General features: G+C 38.4%; 2 protein-coding genes across 2 annotated transcripts; both read left to right on the forward strand.

Moving 5' to 3' along the window:
• Positions 1-2,666: 2,666 nt before the first annotated feature.
• Positions 2,667-3,564, forward strand: LOC124264830 (intermediate filament protein B-like). The gene is made up of 2 exons (XM_046699614.1): positions 2,667-2,940; positions 3,349-3,564. The coding sequence occupies exons 1-2, from the start codon at positions 2,803-2,805 to the stop codon at positions 3,547-3,549; spliced, it is 339 nt and encodes a 112-aa protein (XP_046555570.1). The 5' UTR covers positions 2,667-2,802; the 3' UTR covers positions 3,550-3,564.
• A 307-nt stretch (positions 3,565-3,871) lies between these two features.
• On the forward strand, positions 3,872-4,942 carry LOC124264832 (70 kDa neurofilament protein-like). The gene is made up of 4 exons (XM_046699616.1): positions 3,872-3,876; positions 4,095-4,107; positions 4,308-4,424; positions 4,817-4,942. The coding sequence occupies exons 1-4, from the start codon at positions 3,872-3,874 to the stop codon at positions 4,940-4,942; spliced, it is 261 nt and encodes an 86-aa protein (XP_046555572.1).
• Positions 4,943-22,763: the final 17,821 nt, after the last annotated feature.

Consider the following 22,763-nt stretch of genomic DNA (forward strand, 5'->3'; position numbering starts at 1 on the left):
ATCGACTAGAAAATGTTAGAGTTAGGTTAGAAACATTCCTACAACATTGAAGCACTTTGTCATTGCAAATGCTAGTTCTAGATAACCGATTAATTATCAGGCTATCCAGGGATATTTATTTATGCACATTGCGTCGTGGGCTCCTCAAGTTTATGTTTTCATGTACAAACGAATAGTTATTTTCTATGTTTTGACACACATGTGTATTCCCAGTCTTTGTCTTGTTTTATTCATTTGCGTGTGTTAGTTCTGTTTATGCAGGTTAGATTCTCGTTCAGTAGTCTAGATTCTAGTAGCTTAGTCACAAAAAACAGTTCCGAGTTTATACAATCAATTCCAGCAAAGACGAAGTTTATGTATTTTACTATAGTCCGCCGATCAAATGATATTCGTGTAGATTTACCTCAGATACGCGCACATGATAGGTATAACAGCCAACATTTGTATTTTGACATTTCACCAACACTATAATAATTTGAATAATGATATATTAAACGTTCCGTTCCGCGTGCAGTTGTATACCGTACAAAACAGTTTATACGCGAATCACATTACCGTAATCAGTAGAAAATGGTATTGTCTACTCTTCATATTACCAGAAAATATACATTCAAATCCGTGTATTTTCCAATTACAGTCTTCGTTCCGTATTTATTTAGCTCCGTAATTTAAAAATACGCGTAGCCAATGACAACAGCGCCGTCCTAGTACATATTCATTTAACTAAGTTACTGTCTTGTTTTGTAAAGCACAAAAATGTAGCACTACAGCATTACATATATTCTAGGTCATGGCTTAACTCCGTATATGTCGAAATTACACGTTGCCAATAGCAACATCACCGTCGAAATACATTTACCGTAGTCACCCAAATAATTCAGGATGGGACAAAGTAGTAGTACTCTAGCTAAAACTATATCGTCTGTCCCCGTAGTTACACATATTTATATCACTCTCTAGTTCCACTTACCGTATCTACCGAAATTATTGTATTGAGAAAATAAATGTTAACATTACAGTTAGAATGCGTACAGTCAATACCGGAGTTAAATGGTATATGTCAATTCTGAGCACTTCGCGCCGTTTACCGTATTTGCTCAAGGCATGTTTGTTGATAACGGAAATTACTTACACAAGTCATAAATCGTTACCGTAGCTAATGCATTAAGCGCGACATACCGTAATAATAGTAAATTCCTACCGTAGTCAATACACTAAGCGCAACATACCCTAATAGTCATAAATTCCTACCGTAGTTAACGCAATAGGCACTACATACCGTAATAAATCGCTACCGTAGTTAACGCATTAGGCGCGACATAACGTAATAGTCACAAATCCGCACAATGAACTAGGCACTACATGCTGTAAGTAAACTGTTGGGCGCTCCACTCAGTATTTGTTCTTTGCAATTGTTGTTGATGATTAATTTATCCGTCAGGTTATGTTATTTATCAGTACCGTAGTTACTCAAGAAAATGTTGTATTATTTGTATTATGTTTCTGTAAGCAGTTACCGTACATACCCTGTTGTACCACACATTGCTTATATTACCGGACTTAGATATAAACTGTATTAGGATATCATTGATTACTATTTCTATTATTGTATGTCATTATTATGTATGAATTGATGTATTTTGAATGTCATGCAAACACACTTGCTTGAATAAACCCTGGATCTCATAGCTCTGGCTCCTTTCTTGTTTCAAGGTTTCAAGGCTTGCTCCCTATAGCTAATTCCCAAATCGAGGCCTGACAGCACCTTTAGTGCACCTAGTGTTAAAGGTCGTCCTAACAGACCACAAGCTGTCTTAGTATATACGCTATGGCTGCTGTAGTGACATCTCGTCAACTCGAATTCTCGATATCTCGAACTCTCAATATCTCGAACTCTCGATGTCTCGACTGTGTATGGGTTCTAGACTCAGTATCAGTAGGTTCTTTTCCTTCTTTTAAGTGATACAGAGCTCTGCTGTATAAAAGAAACACGTCCTAGTTAAATTTGTCATTTGCTGGTAAGGTGGCATTCGTCTGGGTGAGAATGAAGTGTCATACATTGCATCAAGGTAGCATATCATATCTTCATTGTTCGCAAGTACACTTTGTTAAAAGTATCATGTTGGTAACGCATGCTCTTGAATATGCATCACGTTAGAGAATTTAACACATGTATAACACAATGACCATATCTTGGAAGGTATTTCATTTCCAAGAGTAGTCTGGTCCTTTAAAGCTCTATTCAAAAATCAGACTGTGACTCTTAGCGCATTAAAAGGTGGGAGAAATTGTCAAAATCTTCAACACATTTTCCAACTTTCTCCCCAAATCATCCCAAACCTGCTACCTACACCTAACCCTTACAGTGAATCTATTGATATATACCTTCCTCTTGTTTATTACGGAAACAGTTGTATGGGTTTTATTAACTATTTATTAATGTTAAATATTAATCACGGCAACTATATTTACAATCTCGCATTTTAACAAGGATAGTTATAGATATACTTTGGTAAGTATTGCATTGACCTAACCATTTATTCATAATTGTTTTGTCAATTAATTATTCTGTAACCTACAACATAAAGGCTATGTCTTAAAGTAAACAAGTATGAAGAATATATTAAATGAATTGTAATCATATATGATAACATAAAGCAATTTTTTTGTTGCATGTACATTAATGATAAAAAGGTTATATTATAAGATGATTTGTTTTCTATTGGAATTTGTTTGGTGAACATTGACCATCTCACTACATTGTAGACGTTTTCGTTACCAGGACATGCATCCCAAGTGTCGATGAAGATGATGCGAGGTGAAGTGTCGGCCAAGACGACGTATCAGCGCACCTCCTCTGGACCCGTCGTAGTCGCCTCCGTCGACCCTGAGGGCAAGTTCATCGTCCTCGAGAACACATCGTCAGGAACATCACGCAGGGTAAATACAAACTTTCTGTGTTCCAACTAACTGTCTCCTATAAATTTACTATCATTTCAGATGTTATGATTTTGGAGTCGATACATTTGAAAAAGAAGTGAATGTTTCATACCAGATTTTACCAATGCAAAAAAGGACGTATAAAGAGATTTTGAGTACATATCAATGTTTCATTTAAAAAAAGTACTAATACAGAAGATATGCCAAGACTTGTTGCACATATTCATAAAAATGCATTGTGGAAATAAAGGGTATATGATATTCTGATGTCGCCAGTAATTAAGCATCCTAGCCCATTTGTAATATGGGTTACCTTTAACTGTCAAAACAGAAATGTTTGGGACCATGAATACCTTTGGATGCATTTTTATGAAGCAAAATACCAAAATGTTTTGGGTTTTTTTTCAGGATGTCGATCTCGACAGCTACAGACTTGAGAGGGACTTGGACTCCAAGAGAAAACTGTCATACACCTTCAGAAACTATTCACTGAAGGCCGGGAAACAGGTCAAGGTAAGGGACGCGTTGGTAACGTCTGTTGCTGTTGGCAACGTCCACTATGTGGTTAATAAAGGTCCTCTTTCTGCTCTCTGTAACCATATGGAATAGGGCCCGTATGTAGGTCACGGCACTTCGCGAGACATTAGTACTTCCGGTGACAAACGTTTGATTCCTTCTCGAGTGGTCTCATGGTTATCAGTTTTAATTTTAAAGGAACTGATAATCCTTACAGGATTAACAATTGTCCGATCTAACCATCCCCCGAATTAGCCAACCATTACGACTGTCAACAGCTGTGACAACCAAGGACTTGGTCCGTTCTAAGTAAAATCATATTTGGTTGTCGCGCAATTTGGAATCAAAACTGGTTCTTGAATATACGATTGACACCGGAAATCTGGTACCGAAAGTAAGCTGGGCCCAGTCTCGAATGTCGTAAGTTGGCGCGCGTAAAGGAGCCGGCAACCAGCTTAGTACCGGAAGTACCGCCTCGCGAGGAGACTTACAAGCCCTATTTGTCAGCGTGACGTGCCGGGAATGAAGATTTTTTCTTATCCGTAGCTTTACACTGCCTGGTAATCCATATTATTTTTGGATACCTTATCCTGCTTTTTTGTTGTTATTATTACCAATATAGCTGCTTTCCTCAAAAGAATCACAAATATTGTACGTTCATAGAGAAACATTAGTTTTACTGAGATTTATACTGTGCAATGAATTTACCTTCTATTTTAATGAGTATTAAAAGAGAGCGATCTATTCATGACCGAACATTTATGACCTAATTGCACCTATTTACGTTGTTACCATGTCAACAACATGTTATATAACCAGTATATATTTAACAGTGCTACGGGTTTTTTCAGATTTGGGCCAAAGGATCCTCGGCGAGTGCCGGCTTGAACGACCTGGTGTTCCGCGACGCCGACTCCTGGGGAACCGGCTCCAACATCACCACCACCCTCCTCAATAACAAGAACGAGGTACGTAAACGAGTGGTTGACAGTATGAACGACATACGATAATTTGGTAATGAGATAACTCATTGACGCTGCTTACACGTTCAGTAAAGCATCTTTGCTTGAAAGGTGAAGGACACATCGCAAATACTTCGAGTTATCCGAAGTTTGACACACCCACTAAAAGTCTAAATGAGGAATTGCTTTTCACTTCGACACAACCGTAGGTTCGACACATCAAAGTTCGACACAACGGTGTTTTGTAAATTATATTAACTCTATATCATACACATATATATAGGGACATTATCAACCACAATGGGAACCTTTTTGCTATTTCCTCGTTACCCCTTAGTCAATGTCGAAACTTATGTTCATTCCGCCCTTTGAAATTCTCTCCAATGCATTTCTTGTAGGAGAAGGCCTGCCACATCCAGAACGCGTCCCCAAGCACTGCCATGTCACGCCACCAGAAGGCGCACCGGTTAAATCTGTGGGCGTCGACAGCCCAAGCCACCTATCCGCTGTTTATATTGACTTAGAATATAGCTAAAGATTTTTATGACAATACTCTCTTGAACAATTTTTATGTTGATTAGTTTAATTTTTTTGGTTTTTTTGAAGTTTAGAAAAGCGTATGAAAATAATCTAACAGCGCTTGTGTTTACGTCTTTCAGTTCAATACTTTATGTGGTGCTACCGTATCAATTGGATGGTTACATTCTGGTTGTGAAACTGACTATTCACACAATGTACCCTTGTACATCAATGGATTCAAATTCTTTGTTTAAAAAGGGTAGATAACTCTGCTTTCATTGTATCTCAGGCCTATCTTGGTGTATCAGATCTGTCTGTAATATATTAAAGATTTTCAAAGAACACATCTTATATACTTTTGCAAACTATTTTTCATAATATTTACCTTTATATGATACTGTTTTCATCTAGCCTTATGCATTTAAAGAGAAATACAGTCGTGTTTAGGCAGCATATCATGTAGAATAGATATAGGGGAGGTCACTCTGATTCAGACAAATACATCACAAACACGTTCTTGGTGTTGCCATTACGATTGCTGTCTTCATTGATAGACAATTACAATTTTTAATAGAAATATTTAAGGTACAGCGTGACATCAACCTCACTATGAGTTCACTGAGGCACAATTGACAACAAAACCTTCTTTGTGATCAGTGTTTGGGAAGCGCCATAGTGAAAGTACCAAGAAACTCCTCCAGGAAACAATTATACGGAATTGTTACCACAACTGATTACCTTCAAGAAGCAGCGGGACACTTCTTCATCCCTCATCACTAGGGTCGTTCATGTGGAGATTTGCTAAATTGGAGATGCCCTCGCATATAATCTCTCTCCCTTGCAATGGCAGTTTCGCCTAGGGTAACAAACAGCCCCGAGACTTGGGTAAAGGGACGCTTATAAAAATGGTGGTTTGCTCACTTGGACATTGCCTCAGAGAAAGTGATGTCATTTCTTCTTAAACCTTTCTTCAACGATCTTTCCCGCAGTTGCATAATACGTGTGTCTTCATGAATATATATATATCTGAACGTTTCACTGAACATCTGAAAACTTTACTCCAAATTTGGTAGTCGAATCTTTTCCCTAAACCCAATGTATGTGTTACAAGTCATTTCTTGGTTGTTATTCGAATGATGTCATAATCGGCACGTTGTTTACAAGTTGCATTCATTGGCTTGTTAACCGTTAACTTGAAGTGTTAATACCTATGTTGTGCCCAGGTTTGATCTGTTGAGCGCAGACATGCAATTAAACTCAGAGCAGCTAATGGCGGCGAAAGGTATCCATTGTCCGAAACTAAAATGCAGGATTTACATTCGTATTTTCAAAGTTTACCGATTTTGTATTTTTCTTTTTAGCGCCTATGTTGCCTGAAGCTTTTAATAGGTGCACCTGTTGAAATATGCATTGATAGTTTATGTAGAGGCAATGCAAAGACAGCACGTATTGCAATCAAATTTAATTATAAATTCATTGCATTTGGGGAATTGGACAATTTTGAAAATTGAGTCTATAATGCATTGTGAATTCATATATGTTCAAAACACTCAAGTGATGCGTGCTGTAAGTGTGAATATGGTGATAGTGCACTTTACTAACCCATGTGAGCTGTTTGTAGATACATCCCATTTCGTACGGCCGTCAGAGATGGCTCTGCCTGCGTGTTCTTTGCACCCTGTCGATATCACGTAAGGCATCTGCCGGTAATTTTATTGTACCTATGCTTTTTAAGCATAATAAACTATTAACAATATATACTCTGTGTTATATATCTTCATATATTAACATTTCACGCAGTTCAAAACCTCATTGACTTCCTCATTCCCTTGCACAACAAACCTCTCGTCTTAAAAGGTTGACTTTGCTCTGAAAACTTGGCAGCCCCGGCAAATTTGATTCAAGTCAGTTACATTCCACTTTCTTTATTTGTGCTAATTCCCACCAGCAGGTACACTGGTCAAGTTTAAAACTACATTAAGTAACCTACTGGGCCGATGGGGTAGTCTAGTGGTTAAACCATTCGCACGTCACGCCGAAGAAAAGGGTTCGAGTCTCCACATGGGTACAATATGTGAAGCCCATTTTAGGTGTCGACCACCGTGATATTGCTGGAATATTGCTTAAAGCGGCGTAAAAACTCACTCACTCACTTAACCATATCTGTAACGTCATTACGAATTTGACGTCAGATTCAGCGTGTGCAGTCACTGGTATTGCAGTGCTAGGGAACCCAAACCCTTAACCTGATGACTTAAAGGAGGCCTAACGCTTGAAACCAAGATTAGCAATATACAGAAGAATATTTAAGGGATATTTGATCAAATTTGTAGTGTCTTCACAACAAAAAGCCCACTCAAATAATTCATGATATCTATTTGGGGTGGGGGTGGTGTTAGTATACACACTGTAGTGTAGGATGTACACTAACCCAACAGCTGATACACTTATTTAACACTGCAGTGACCCTTGCCATTCCCCAAATAAGACCAAAGGGGCGGCAGGGTAGCCTAGTGGTTAAAGCGTTCGCTCGTCACGATGAAGACCCGGCTCCTATTCCTCACATGGTACAATGTACGAATCCCATTTCTGGTGCCCCCGTGTATTGCTGGAATATTGCTAAAAACGGCGTAAACTAAACTCACTCACTCACTCTAACCAAGACCAAAAGATCATGACGAATGGTCAGTACCCAATTTCAGTTGTTTAGAGCAAAAACATACATCAGGTCCTAGTAATACACAGCTATTTCAAGACTCCTTATATGGTCTTACAGGCGTTCCAGCGATTCCAGCTAACTACACCTTCATGTATAGCACCGGACAAGAATTCGTTGGCAAACAGATCTTCATACTAATAAAGGAATTACAGAATTAAAAAGAAATATTTAACTTTTATGAATTAACTGTGAACTGGCGACGTTACAATTTGTTTTTACAGCCATATGTTTATGATTATCATGATAGTTACATTTCTAGTGGCGATCTTTAACATGTCCTATGTTATTCAGACTATAGTCTGTTTGCAACGAAAACGTACCGATGAATTTCAATTAAAACCAAAAGTAAAACATATAAAGTGAAATTAAGACTGCGAATCCTCGTAATTTTACCTTGCCAAGTGAACATTGAAATTTCAGAATTTTATTCAACTTAGGATAAAAGTTGTTTAACAAACGATCATAATTTCACAATCGCTATTATTGGTTTTGTATTACAAGGGGTATGCACATCAAATGAAACACCAAGAACGACAAGGGTTGTTCTAAGTTAACGCTCTTCACGTACCGCACCTGCATTTGTTTCACTGTTCCAACTACTGCGCTTACCCCATTGTAATACAAACCAGTAATAGCGATTTCAATCTATGATCGTTTGTTAAACAATTTTTATCCTAACCGTAGAATATATCATTATCTCGTATTTTTTGTCAACCACTGTTTTTGTTAAAGCTTTCGACGAAAAGAGTCGTGCACCGTCCTGCTGAAGCACAAAAGAATTCACGTTATCTACTTCAGACTGCCCCCTGAAGAATCCGAACAAACGTTTCTTATTTAAAGTGACTCCTGTTATACAGATACTGCCATACGCTCAGAGTCGGTGACTATGCTGGAGTCATTTTCGCAGAGTTCCTAATTCTGGATGATCTGTTCACAGATGTTCTGTTGACCTGAAAGTCTGACTCATCTGCTGGTTGTTTTCTAACGTGCCACTTAGCAATATCCCAGGTAACTGGCGGCAGTATGTAATTATATTGAGCAGGGTTTTTGTATGGTGCAACAAGGTTATCACCTAAAGGTTGCACAGGGTGCAAGTAGGTTTTATTTCCCTAAATTGAGATCCGCAATATATTGCATAATGATATTTGGCTGTCCTGTTTGGGGCTAGTTTGTTCAGATCTCAATTTTATTTCGCAAAGTATTAAACACTTTCAACGCCTGAACGAAACATTGTTCAAGGTGTGACATTTATATATTCAAAGAAAACTGTTCTTGGCATTTCTTGTTTCATAATGGTAGAGGAAATTTTATTTCCTGACATCTCAACAAACAGCAACAAGCATGGAAGGCTCTGTAGACTTATAACATATTATACCATTTCTCAGAAACCCAGTGAAAATAGAAAGGTAAAATAGTTTCCATTACCTTTAACAGTAAAAAATTCGACATAAGTGCCCTGTTGACATCAAATTATAACATTTTCCTTTAAATATATTGTTACCCTCAGCAGCATAACTGACGCCAGGTATTTTCGGTTGGAAAGAATTAACAAAACTGTTGAGAAAAAATATAGATCACCAATTTTGTTTTTAAGGTATATTATAGGACGACATCGTATGAAAACCAAATGAACAAAAAAAATGAGAAACACCTATTCGTATATTTTCATGGTATAATTGTACAAGATAATTAGGTTAAATAGTAAGTTTTCCAAACAACTGATATTCAGATATCAGATTGATAGGAGATGAGTTATTTACACTTTGCTAATGCATTAAATAGATTCTCTGAGTCATTACCCATTGCAATTTGGGAGAGAAAAAGACTAATAATGTGTATTAATAACAATTCACATATGAACATATTGAAAGTAGTAACCATTGACAAATTATCAACCATTGTCATCAATATTAAGCAGGAATATAATTTATTGCTCAAATGTGTATATATTAATCAGACTGTTCTGAGTGAGTGAGGTAGTTACTATTTAGCGTTACATCGGCAATATTTCAGCCATATCGTGACGAGAACAAGTTAATTTATATCAATATTAAAATCAATAAATTTAGAAGATAAAACCTGTCATCGAAGGACAGTAAAATACTAGCGATTGTCTGGTCTGGAGTCGGACTCGATTATTTGCAGACCGCCGCCATATATAGCTGGAATATTGCTGAGTGCGGCGTAAAAACTAAACCTCACTCACTCACTCACTCACTACAATTATATGTGTCTTATCTACATAACAGGTGTAGAATGAACTGATGGCCCTTAAATCAAAGTTCCGATTGAAGTTTAGATACAGGATACCGGGAAGTGTAAGTGTCAATACATCAAATACAGTACAAGATCAGGAACATGTATCCACTGACAAGGCCTCAAATAGCATAACCATTACATTTGAACATGCAAATATCATTACGTAAAATCTTTGAGTGAGTGAGTGAGTTAAGATTTAAAGTCACACCGGCAATATTTCAGCCATATCGTGACTAAAACAAATTCTATATTCATGATAAAACTAATAATCTAAAAACCCTGTCAACGAAGGACAGTACTATGACTAAATTATCATAAAATGGATTAAAACAGCTAGCATATATCTTTAAATGTAGACAACTATTTTGGACTATGTATAAAATGTAAAAATGGGCTATTTATTGCCAACAACTGAAGGTAGATCACCATGCTCACGCCGTAGGAGCGGTGAACGGCAGGAAATATTTCATAGCATAAAAGTGAACAATTCATCACGCGAGAGGTGAGCAGGTTTTACTTTTTAGGTGTAGGAAAATTGTCAATATCTATATTTGTATAGGTCACATTGTCCCCAAACTTCATGCTGTAAACTAGAAGACAAATGTGCGTAATCATACAAAATATATTTCCATTCCGTCACTATACAAGCCCATGAGCCTGCAAAACAATGTCTAGCTTCGGCTAAGTTTCCGTACAGATGCATGAACATATACAAACCAAAAACAGAATACACCAACATTTAGAGTAATTATCGAACTATCTTTGTGCCAAATTTGAATGCTTAGTTTTGTACCGTTTTCGAGCTTTCATCCTCGAAAGACCATCACCATCAAACAGTTAGTGAACGATTAAAGAACATCATGGTGAACGATTTCATGTCGACCTCTAATTTACACAGTGAACGCTTTACGGTGGTTATTCAATAAAGTTTCTAGTGACAAGGTGCGCTGTACTGCCCCAAAGTAGTGTATTCACAGACAAACCATACAGAGACATCCGTATTTCAGTCACGTAAAGTTGAATTAACTTGATAATTTCTTTTTCACAATTTTTTTTATTACATAGCAGTTATATTTCTTTACGTACGGATTCTCTCCATCAACTTCTATAAGTGAGTAAAAGTGGCAGTGGTTTGTATTCTTAACTATTGTTTCAACATAGTGATATCAGTCGCAAAACATTTGCAGATAGAGATACTAAAAGTGAGTAGCATCACCTTGGACGGCTTATTACACGAGACATGCTCACCCCCGTGTGAGTGAGTGAGGTTAGTTTTACGCCGCACCCAGCAATATTCCAGCTATTTGGCGGCGGTCTGTAAATAATCGAGTCTGGACCAGACAATCCAGTGATCAACAACATGAGCATCGATCTGCGCAATTGGGAACCGATGGCATGTGTCAACCAAGTCAGCGAGCCTGACCACCCGATCCCGTTAGTCGCCTCTTACGACAAACATGGGTTACCGAAGATCAAGGTAATCTGGCCAAGAAGGTATGCCCACTTCAACTTGAAATACATTAGAAATAACTGGAAATATAATAGTGACACAGCCTCAACTGTTTCATATTTAGATCTATGCAAAAGGCCCAGGTGACAAAAACTCTCCACAAGGCTGTATAACAAAAACTGAAGATTTCATCTCTCCAATAGTCGAGCAATGTTCCATGCATCAGTTACAGCTTTTGGTGTTTACATTTAACAACTAATCGAGTGGCATAAGAGTAATGTTCAGAACTTCTTTGATCAAGATACAAACATTCAAGGTTTCAGTAAAGTTTCCAATATTTTTATGGTTAAAAATGTTGGGGACATTTCAAAATTTGATGCAGCAGGGACAAAAATGATGTATGATGGAGCTACCCATTATGACTTGTACCAAACGTTCCCGATTGTTTTAGGTCAACAGTTGACAATCTTTACAAACCTTGATTGGGCAGGATTCGCTCTCATTTTTCGGTCCTCCTGAGTCCGCAAACATTCAAAGTAACTTCAAACTCTCCACTAGTTTTAATCGTAGAATATCTGTCTTTTTAAACGTATGACTAGATGTGTCTAAATTGCTTACGGCTGAAGGGGTGATGTTAATCCAGCTAGGGCCCATGCAGGAAGCAAATGTACCGTAAGTCCCCATGGTCCCTAGTATGGTGATCTACCTTCAGTTCTTGGCAATCTATAGCCTGTTTTTTTATTGTATTGTCATGTATAGTTAAATATTTTAGATTTAATTGCTAGTTTTATATGGATATCTGTGATACACTAGTAGTTTTACTGTTCTTCGTCAACAGGCTTCTAATTTCTAACTTTATTGATGTTTAATATAATAAAAGTGTTCTCGTCACGATATGGCTGAAATATTGCCGATGTGACGATAAATATTAACTCCTTCACACACTCTCTTTTTCGAACTCAGAGAAGCAAACCAGTGGAATTCTAATTGTATTTCTTTTTACAAGAGGATGGAGACTAAGGGTCATTCATGAAATCCTGACATCCAATGTTGGCATTTTGCCCAGAAAGCATAAATGTACCGTTTTACGTTCGCTTGATGTTTTCTTCTAGAATCTGTTATATATAAGTTGGCTCGAGGGTGGAATTAGGGAAGAAACTTCAGCAAGTACGAGTGAGAGGTATTTTAGATTAAAAGACTTATTTTCAAGAGGGTATTTCCTTGTGCATATGGTCTATCTTAGATTGTATAGATAAAATTCGGCATTCGACTGTATTCCATCTCAAAACAGCACGGAACGGAAAGTTTTAGAAAGTCGCCATAGGTGTTATTTTAGTTGTCTCGCTTGTTGTTTGGTCGGATCACGTGATCAGACAACAGCAGACGACTCTTTAGCTCTTGACTTTGATGATGTCATTTTCATCCGTTTCCCAGTTTTTAACAAAGCATCAACTGATAGATGGTCACGGGCAGGAACGTCTGTGACAATGATCCCACCATATGACTGACTGACTTCGGTTTTAAGCCGCTTTTAGCAATATTCCAGCAATATCACGGCGGGGACACCAGAAATGGGCTTCACACATTGTACCCATGTGGGGATTCAAACCCGGGTCTTCGGCGTGACGAGCCAAAGCTTTAACCACTAGGCTACCCCACCGCCCCAACCATCAAGAATGCATTGTGTTTCACTGGTCGTATTAAATGGGATTACCATATTGGCAGAACAAAACGAAACGTAAAATATGTGAAGCAGATTTCTGGTGACCCATGCCGTGCTATTGCTAGAATATTGCTAAGGGCGTCATTTGTTTATGTGTTTCACGTAGCCACCAAATTCTGAACATGGGTCGGCCGGTCTGTAAAAACACTAAGAAAATATTAATTAAGACAAAATTATCTGAATAATGTTCTTGCTTCTCATTTATTGTAATTCTTATTACAATTTCTCGTGTTCTTTGCACTTGTGGCAGGGAGCGATTAAAACATTTTAGGTAGATTAGCATTTTATATGCTGAGGCGCTACGTTTTAGGTTTCAAGTCGGCGGTGTTGGAATGAAAACATTTTGGGGAGGTCGGCAATAAAATTAGAAGGGTTGGTCGGGCGATGAGAAACACAACAAATAGAAATGCTGTCCTGTAAGCGTATGTAAAACTCACTCCTTAATCCTAACAGCTGGGAGTGTCTAAAGCTTAGCAGTGTCAAGACAGTGTTAGACTGACCTTTCAACCAACACTCATCTATCTCTCGGCAAATAAAACCCGTGAGGATCCGGGTTAGAATTGACCTTCAGTAAACCCATGATCCCATAACGGATCGGATTGTCAGGGTCGCTGACTTGGTTGACACATGTCATCGTATCCCAATTCGTAGATCGATGATCATACTGCTGATCACTGGATTGTCTGGTCCAGACTGGATTATTTACAGACCGCAGCCATATAGCTGGAATATTGCACAGTGCGGGGTTAAACAACAACCAACCAACCCCTTGCTAAATAACAATCACCATACCCACAACGGAGGGGTGTCAGTGCGCTCGCTCAACAGCGGGACATCGCCACATTACACTGAGCCCCGATCTGTCCGGAAAGGAAGACACAACGAAGACAAGAATATCAGGTCACGACACCCTGGGTACAGTGGGTCTTGGATCAATATTGTTCAGATATGTTTAATGTCAAGTGGCATATATTTCATGTGATACAAGCAAATTCATTCATATTTAATATTTTATTAACTTAATAAGTGTCTATAAATCACATTGTTATCGCTAGTGTTTGAAGCTGCAACGTGCAAAACACAGGTAACAGTAAGAGACTAAACACATTGGCAGAGGCCAAGGGCTTGTTTTCAAACAAAACCGGGTAAGAGGTTTAGATCCAACTTATGAACCGACCGATGATATACTTTAGTACAGTGGTCTTGGATCAATATTGTTCAGATGTCTTTAATGTCAAGGGGCATATATTTCATGTGATACAAGCAAATTCATTAATATATAATATTTTATTAACTTAATATGTGTCTATTAATCACATTGTTATCGCTAGTGTTTAAAGCTGCAAAGTGCAAAAACACAGGTAACAGTAAGAGACTAAACACATTGGCAGAGGCCAAGAGCTTACGTTTTCAAACAAAACCGGGAAAGAGGTTTAGATCCAACTTATGAACCGACCGATGATATGCTTTAGAGATAATTTTAATATTTGGTATTTACTGTTGAAATCAACTGTGATGTGACTGGGATCTGATACCTTGCCTTGAACGCGCAATAACGTGCTCTGCACGCACTACCCGTGTCCTGCACGCACTACCCGTCTTGTGAGGAACACACTACCCGTGTCCTGCACGCACTACCCGTCTTGTGAGGAACACATGGTTCATGCTGACAAACAATCACGTTTTTCACAGCGATCCTAGCGGATAAAACCGCCATGCTGTTGCAGGTTCGATACCAGGTATCGTCATAATATATTGGAAGATTTCAATAATGTGTTATTTTACGATCGTATTGAGTAATAACAAGACAGAGTTATATCAATCTTCAAAACTTCTACAAACTAAATCAAAGTCAAGGGCTGTTCCTCACAAAATCCCAAGGATTTCTTGGAGAATGTCCGCGTAACTGCCTAAAGAGGTTTACTCGGTAGTGGAGAACCTGGCGAAACAATAGAGTGGTTCTATATGGCGGCGGTCTGTTAATAATCGAGTCTGACCAGACAGTCCAGTGATCAACAGCATGAGCATCGATCTGCGCAATTTTGAACCGATGACATGTGTCAACCAAGTCAGCGAGCCTGACCACCCGATCCCGTTAGTCGCCTCTTACGACAAGCATGGGTTACTGAAGATCAATATTTTAACCCGGACCTTCACGGGTCCTATGCAACATAGAAAGTTCAAAGGTCGAAATATAATGAAAGCGACAAACCTAAGTACCAGCACTCACGTGCATGTAACACTAAACAAATACTGTATGACACCAGGTGTTGATGAAATAGTTGAGTATATTCCCTTATAGTGTGGATATGTTCACCAGATTTGGCCTCAGAGAACATTATTGGACCACCATTCGGAAAAAGTCTGACAATATTTCAAACACGTCAGCCTCGAAGAAAGACGTGTAGACTTGGGTGATGAGAAATGATCTTTATGCCAAATGGCAGGATATCCTACTTGTACATTGTTAACCAGCTCTGGTCGAGTTTCTGTCTTTATAGATTATAATCGTCGTTCCCACAGAAGCTGTCGTCAGTGCATTAACATCTGCCATTCATAACACTGTTAAAAAGATGAGTCCTGAATCTGAAAGATGAGTCATAAAACACATGGGTGAGTTGCTTCAATGCTGATAATGGTAACAGAATGACGTATAACAGTTCTGTTACTACAATCTGTGACACTGACATAAAATTAAATTGAATCCAAGCATGGTAGGGAAGGATTTTTGTCACAGGATTTTGAAGAAACAGTTCGCGGGTAGATTTGGTGTATTCCCAACATGAACAGCAACAGTTTAGGTCTAGAGAACATGGAACAGATGACACATGCAAATGACGATGACTCGCCATCTCTCAAAGTATTGGCAAAGAGGCCGTAGCAGTCTGTGAGGCTGTTGTGCGGTTTAGAATGCTCGGCCGATGGTCACCTTTAAGTATTATAGAATTGCAATATATACATACCAAAATAACACCTTGAAAGCAAAGACTTGTACTTCACAGAACTGAAGAACATCTCGATTGTCACGTGTTTTCGTGCCTCTAATTCTCAAATAGCGACCGGTCACGGGTGAAGTACATGGTATAGCCACCGTCTTGCCTCCTTCGGTTACTGCTCCATTGTACATGAAACACAGCTGAGCCTTACCGTCAGGGTGCTCACGGGGGTCTTTACGGTAAACATCAAGGGCAAAGTCGTGAAGACGTTCAGCTGCGAATGTAATTGTAACTGTAATTGAACCGTATATATTCCAAAGTAAAACGAAAGGAAAGTCCAAAAAGACACTGGCTGTAATCGTTTACCTCTTGTTGAATCAGCGAGCATGGTTTAATGCCAACGAAATATATTCATGCCCATCTGGGAATGGCGCTACCCAGCTCTACAAGAGTGGTCAAGGGATTGGATCAACAAAGGATGTGCTTTGTTATATGCTTCCTCACGCCCCACGCAACAATATTTCAGCCACAGGATAGTGGTTCACACAGGGATGGATCCAGGAGTTAGTGAGGCTTTATCGAAATTTGAGCCCTTTAGTTATAGAGGATGCAGGTTAGATATTAGAAATATTGTAAACGTAATTATGCACTTTAAAACAACACTTATTCTTTGATCTTTTACGTTCAGACTGATATAAACGATGCAGATTTGATAACCAACCCAATTAGATGAAACACAGAGTAGTGAGTGAGTTTAGTTTTACGCCGCACTAAACATAATTAGAAAATAATATAATATAGATATGTTTTATTTATGCTGTAGATGTGATCCTGTAATTTAATGTAGAGATGAATTAGTTCTGTAAAATATTTAAAGATAGTGTTAACAGTCTGTGTTCCCTTGTCGTGCAGACAATCTTATCCAACCTGATGCTTTAAGACGTGAGGCAAGGGGTGTATGTGACAAACAGAAATCTACGATTGCCAAGGCTCCAGGAAGTCAAATATCTTACCCAGAATATCTCTTGTGGTCACACGGACTTCCACGATGATGCAAGTGGTCAGCAGATCCACCTGCCACCAAGGTGTGTAATCACCGGTATCCACATGGAAGCAGTTTCCAGGGGCCCACGCCCCCGACACCTTACCAGTTACAGCAGCACTCGGCGGATGTTTCACACTCAGAGTATAGACAGAACTTGCAGTTGCTGTCTTGTTCAGTGCAATATTTTGCAGAACATATTCTGTTCAGGAAAGATACTCGTAAGCCCCTTTTGAATACTAGTATATATCTTTAATTGGGTTTTTAAAAAAATAAGCATATACATTTAATGAGATATCGAGTTATCAGAGTTCAACACAGCGGTGCTCGACTGGATATATATATATACAGTTTACACACACACAAACATAGGCAAAGTCTTTTTTAAAAGGTTCACTGTTAGATATATTTAATTAGAAAATGAACAGAGCCAATTTCACTCTTTCACATTTCATTCATTTCTTCAGGGAGAAACAAAATTACTCTTAAAAAAATAATTCAATCCTGAAGGAATATATATATATATATATATATTGCATAGATAAATAAAAACAGAATGCCGTTTTCTCCAACATGTTTCGTTCTTTACTCTTCAGGGAGATTGTAGCGGTTACAGTATGACGTCATTACATATATATTGTGACGTCATAATAGGGACAACATTCTAGAGCGACAAGGTCACAGCTTGCAATGGTTTAACATTGGTTTGTACTTGTCTATGAAGTAGTGTTCTTTTAAAATTCGTTAAAATCAAGTTCAAAATTCGGACAAAGTAAAACGAATTTTAAAAGAACACTACTTCATAGACAAGTACAAACCAATGTTAAACCATTGCAAGCTGTGACCTTGTCGCTCTAGAATGTTGTCCCTATTATGACGTCACAATATATATGTAATGACGTCATACTGTAACCGCTACAATCTCCCTGAAGAGTAAAGAACGAAACATGTTGGAGAAAACGGCATTCTGTTTTTATTTATCTATGCAATATTTATGACTGAACACCTGTACTACTTTGGACATTTTGTGCGTATATATATATATATATATATATGCATTAACTTTTATATACCTAGTTCTTACCTGGATACATATTTTCAGGTGTAAACTTACCGCAGTCAACTTCTCCGTTTCTTCTGACAACGCATCTCTCACCGTATCCACATTGGGCTCCTTGACATGGAGTTAGGCTTGTCTATGGTGACAATGTACATACACATATTAAACTTCATATATCCTTGATATGAAGGTTCATGCATACACTCAAATGAGGCATAACACAAAATCGGGAGTACACAATTACATGGCCATACACGACAATAAACACCTTCTGCTGATTGTTATAATTGGCATACCAATCACTGGGAACAGTTCTTTAAGAAACTATAACATTGTTACATGGATTTTGTACAAATTGTACAATCTTTAACGGAGGCGAGCTCAACGCTTTACAAAAACTTAAGAAATAATGGATCAAAGGATAATACGCCCAGCATAGCATACAAAGTATTTACCTTACCGCCATGTTTAATGTACAGAATATCAGAGATCGCTACCGACTATATGACATGCAAACAAAATGGCGTGTGCCTCTCGCCTGGATTTTTAACATCAGTGAAACATATTCTGACAAGCATAACACCGCTATAAAAAATGTTAATTATGTTTAAGCTGAGTGTGCAAACCACTCAATGTATAAAATAGCTTAAATAAAGCAGTCGAAATGCCAACAGGCGAAGGCGACCTCCAAAGCACCTAACTGAAGAAGAAGAAGCAGTGAAAGTCGGTAAAATAAATCTGTACAAAGTGAACAGCTGATCGAACAGTTTTCGAATTCCAGGCACGGCATGCGTCATATTAGACGTCATAGGATTGTTAGCGCTTCAGCTTCTCGGGGGAGAGCTTGGCGGTTACCGTGGCAGCGGGTAATATTTTTTCCAGTTGTCACCTTCCTGGGATGGTGACACGGAAACTTGTTAAACCGTTATTGACCAATGAAATTAAAGCATTTTACATGAAGGTAAGATAATGACTTTTATTTTACACCGAATTTATGGAAGTCACACACTGCATCCATGCCAGGATGTCAGTGCAATGCTCTGCTATCGGCATTCGGATGGTTAGGTTAAAATTACAGATTGACAGCAGGCATGTTTCAGCCCCCTTTCTTCCACATCGTATTTCTGTTAGTGCAGTCATATGATGGGTAGTAGATCATCCTCGTCTACAGCCATTCTGCAGACAGACGTAAAATTGATTTTCCTCACTTAATTTAGTGAGTCTCAATGATTTGTACATGACATGCAGGGGGGTCATTTATTTTGTACATACATTTGGGGGGGTGCATTCACATTGTACATGCTTCTCCATAAAAATCATCATCACACACACACACACACCTAGCCATAAATTATGAACGGTCCCTGAGGGAGATGCAGTGAGTGGGTGAGTTCAGATTTTATGTCACACCGGCAATATTACAGCCATATCGTGGCTAAATCAAGTTACAGATTCGTAATAATTAAAGGTAAATTATAAAAACCTGTCAACGAAGGACAGTAAAACAACTAGTTGTCGCAGATACGAATTTAAATTTTCTGATTTTTTTAATGTTGTCAGCCCCACTAATTGCCAAGGAGGAGAAGAAAGCATGCGGGAAGTAGATATATTATCCACCTCAATACCGGCAGTATTCTGGCCTCACTAATTGCCAAGGAGGAGAAGAAAGCATGCGGGAAGTAGATATATTATCCACCTCAATACCGGCAGCAGAACGGAAAGGTTTTACTCTTATTGCTATATGCGGGACAAGATAAAACTTCTTGTTGTACAGATCCTCATAGAGGGGATTGAAGACACAGTTATATGCAGGGTTGGACTGATTAGAATATGGTTTAGTGATTTACTTCAAAGATAGTTTGATACAGCGTTAGTTAAGAGAAGGCTCGTCTGCTTCAACGTAAAGACTGCCAATAGAAGAAGTTCAGAAAGATCAAAGACAAAATATTAAAAACCTTCCTTGGTAGTGGATAGAATCCAGTATTTTGAGGTTGTTTTTACAGGCTCCACCATATATGTTGGAGCCGTAATCAAGTTTTGATCTGTTGAGTGACCTGTATAAGTGTAGGAGGGTAGTTTGATCATCTCTCCACTTAGAATTGGAAACGACTTTCAACAAGTCTCGTTCCTTCAGGCTTGTATTTTTTAGGTATTTAATATGTGGTAAGAAAGTCAAAGAAGAGTCAAAAATAAGACCCAAGAACTTGGCCTCCTTTACAACCTTGATGGGGGTGCCATTTAAAAATAGTTCTGGATCTTTATGCGGTCTCTGTATTCTGCAGAAATTTCTGCAGATTTCTAACTGCCTCTCTATTCTATGCATATTCAGAGGTACAGATAAGCTGCGTATCTGCGTAAATTACGCAAATATTTATGTGAAAACCCTATTAAGTCTATTGCGTACAAGTACGCTTAATGTTTTGTACATATTCAATGAATTAGATCTTACATGCGTACACACAAATATGTCCAATCTTGTGTACCGGTGAATAAATAAAATAACTGAGGTATAGCTGAGAAGCTTGCAGTCAATAACTTTACAGATCAATATAAATAACAAATACGTAAACCAACATTTAAATCTTATTTTATTTTTACAATTAATGGCAAAATACCCAATTGAGTTTGAGTAAGGTGGGTACAATTTGTTTGTTTACTCACAGGACAATTAGGATACTCAAATGAGAAGAACACAAGCGAGTACATAACTCAATGACCCAAAAAGGTATCTGTAGCTCTGATATTAATCATTGTATGCATAGAAACATTAAACTCGTCCACAAAAAAGTGATCCATCAACTGAATCAGTTAAAACCTATTTATGTTAATACTGAATAACGTGACAGACAAAATACTGTTTTGTGGAACACCTGAAGGGAGATGAATATGTAGGCTAAAGGATCCTTAGAATTGCCTGTGGCAGATTTACGGATTGGGTTGAACTGTACCATATTTATCAGCTTATTCAGAAAGCATAGTGAGATTTCCTGGATGTTGCTGATTCGTGGCGTCGTTCCTTTCTTAGCTTGTAAAATTACGGCTTTAACTTCAAAAATAAAGATGTCACCATTCAAATATGTGCAGCATCACATGTTTACCTATTCTATACTTTTCACATCAGCACTGTGGATGTCACAGCATGCCCAATTCTCCTACGGTCAAAGGAAAATGTATACGCACTTGGCACTTGCCCACAGGAGTATTTAGCGGCTTGATTTCTTCCTTCCCTCTCCCCAATTTAAACAATGATGAAAATATTATCCGCTCAGTAACAGTGATCCAACTTGAATAAAAAGTACATGCCGTGTCCAAGGGTAAAGAGGCATCACACAAAGTCCTCCAACACTGGTGAAGCCTCCAGAGCTCTGTTTTAATATAGCTCAAGTCCAAATGAAGCACACAACTGCACGTTACTGCATCCATAGATACAATGTAGCAGTTGAAACACTGTTGCACAGGGTATAACACAGCCTCATAACAACCAAACAGAGGCATTGAGATCCAGATGACCAGAGGTGCTGGTCCAGGGTTTATCCAACCAGCTTGGTGAAGGGAGGAGACAACAAGATAACCAAGTGTGAGTGAGTGAGTTATTATTTTATGTCACATCGGGAATATTTCAGCCATATCGTCACGACAGAAATTCATAGTGAAAATATCCTGTGGTCTATTAAGCTATCTTACCTTATTCCAGGAGTCAATTCTACTGTATATGGTTGCCGAACTGTTCCTTAGGTTTTCAGTGTCTTCTTTCTCGTTGAGGTTACACGTGTGTTGGTCCAAGTCAAAGTTGAAAGACTTGCACACTCTATATGAAGCACATTCGGCAGCACATGAGAAAAGGGTAGACATCTCAAGCACATCGAAGGTTGACCCGTGCAGACGCTTTCCATATTGAAGTATTTCAAAGGTACACGCGCTTGCAAAAACAGTCGATATCAGGCTGTTGACTACAATTACTAAGTACCTGATATCATGTAAGAGATAGTACATTTTCACAAAGTCCGAATTTCTTTGTCAATGTAATGACCACTTGAGCCAAAAGTCAAGGCAAGTTCCGACGCAACTGTTCAGGGCAAACAAAGACGAATAATGAGCTGACGACGTTGGAAACTTTCTTTATTGTTGAAAGTACTGTATTGTTCATGTAATATTTAACCACTGTAGAACTTCAGGATATCAAATGCACACATTCACTTTGAACTAAACTGGCTTCGAAGGAGTAAATACACTTGTTTTTTAATCATTTTTATAAAGTGACGTCACTCTATTGTCTCGCCAGGTTCTCCTGTTACCAAGTAAAAGTCAACAGGTAGTTTTACGGGCATTCTCCAAGGATTACTGAGGAGTTTGTTCAGAATTGATTTTTTGAGGAATAGCCTAAGGAATAGACTTTGAATAATTTACTTGTACAATTGTAAAATATCACATTAGTGAAAACTTCCAATATATTGTTCCGATGCATGGTTTCGAACCTGCAACACTTCGTTTACTAGCTTGGCGATTTTATCCGCAAGGCTACGAAGGATCGCTGTGAAAAAAGTGCAGACGTATCGGAGGGAATATATCTATGCAAAAAGGTTGCAGTAGCGAAATACAGAGGGAAGAACATATTAATGCTGCTACTCTCTGGGGCT

Source organism: Haliotis rubra, unplaced genomic scaffold (assembly GCF_003918875.1).
Source record: "Haliotis rubra isolate DU_JTF1 unplaced genomic scaffold, ASM391887v1 Scf947, whole genome shotgun sequence".
In the NCBI taxonomy this organism is placed as follows: domain Eukaryota; kingdom Metazoa; phylum Mollusca; class Gastropoda; order Lepetellida; family Haliotidae; genus Haliotis; species Haliotis rubra.

Excerpts from the sequence above, each read along its gene's own strand:
- LOC124264830 (XM_046699614.1), top strand. The coding sequence starts at position 2,803 with ATGAAGATGATGCGAGGTGAAGTGTCGGCCAAGACGACGTATCAGCGC. Across the intron at positions 2,941-3,348 it reads CGTCAGGAACATCACGCAGG|GATGTCGATCTCGACAGCTA; the intron begins GTAAATACAAAC and ends GTTTTTTTTCAG.
- LOC124264832 (XM_046699616.1), top strand. Across the intron at positions 4,425-4,816 it reads TCCTCAATAACAAGAACGAG|GAGAAGGCCTGCCACATCCA; the intron begins GTACGTAAACGA and ends CATTTCTTGTAG.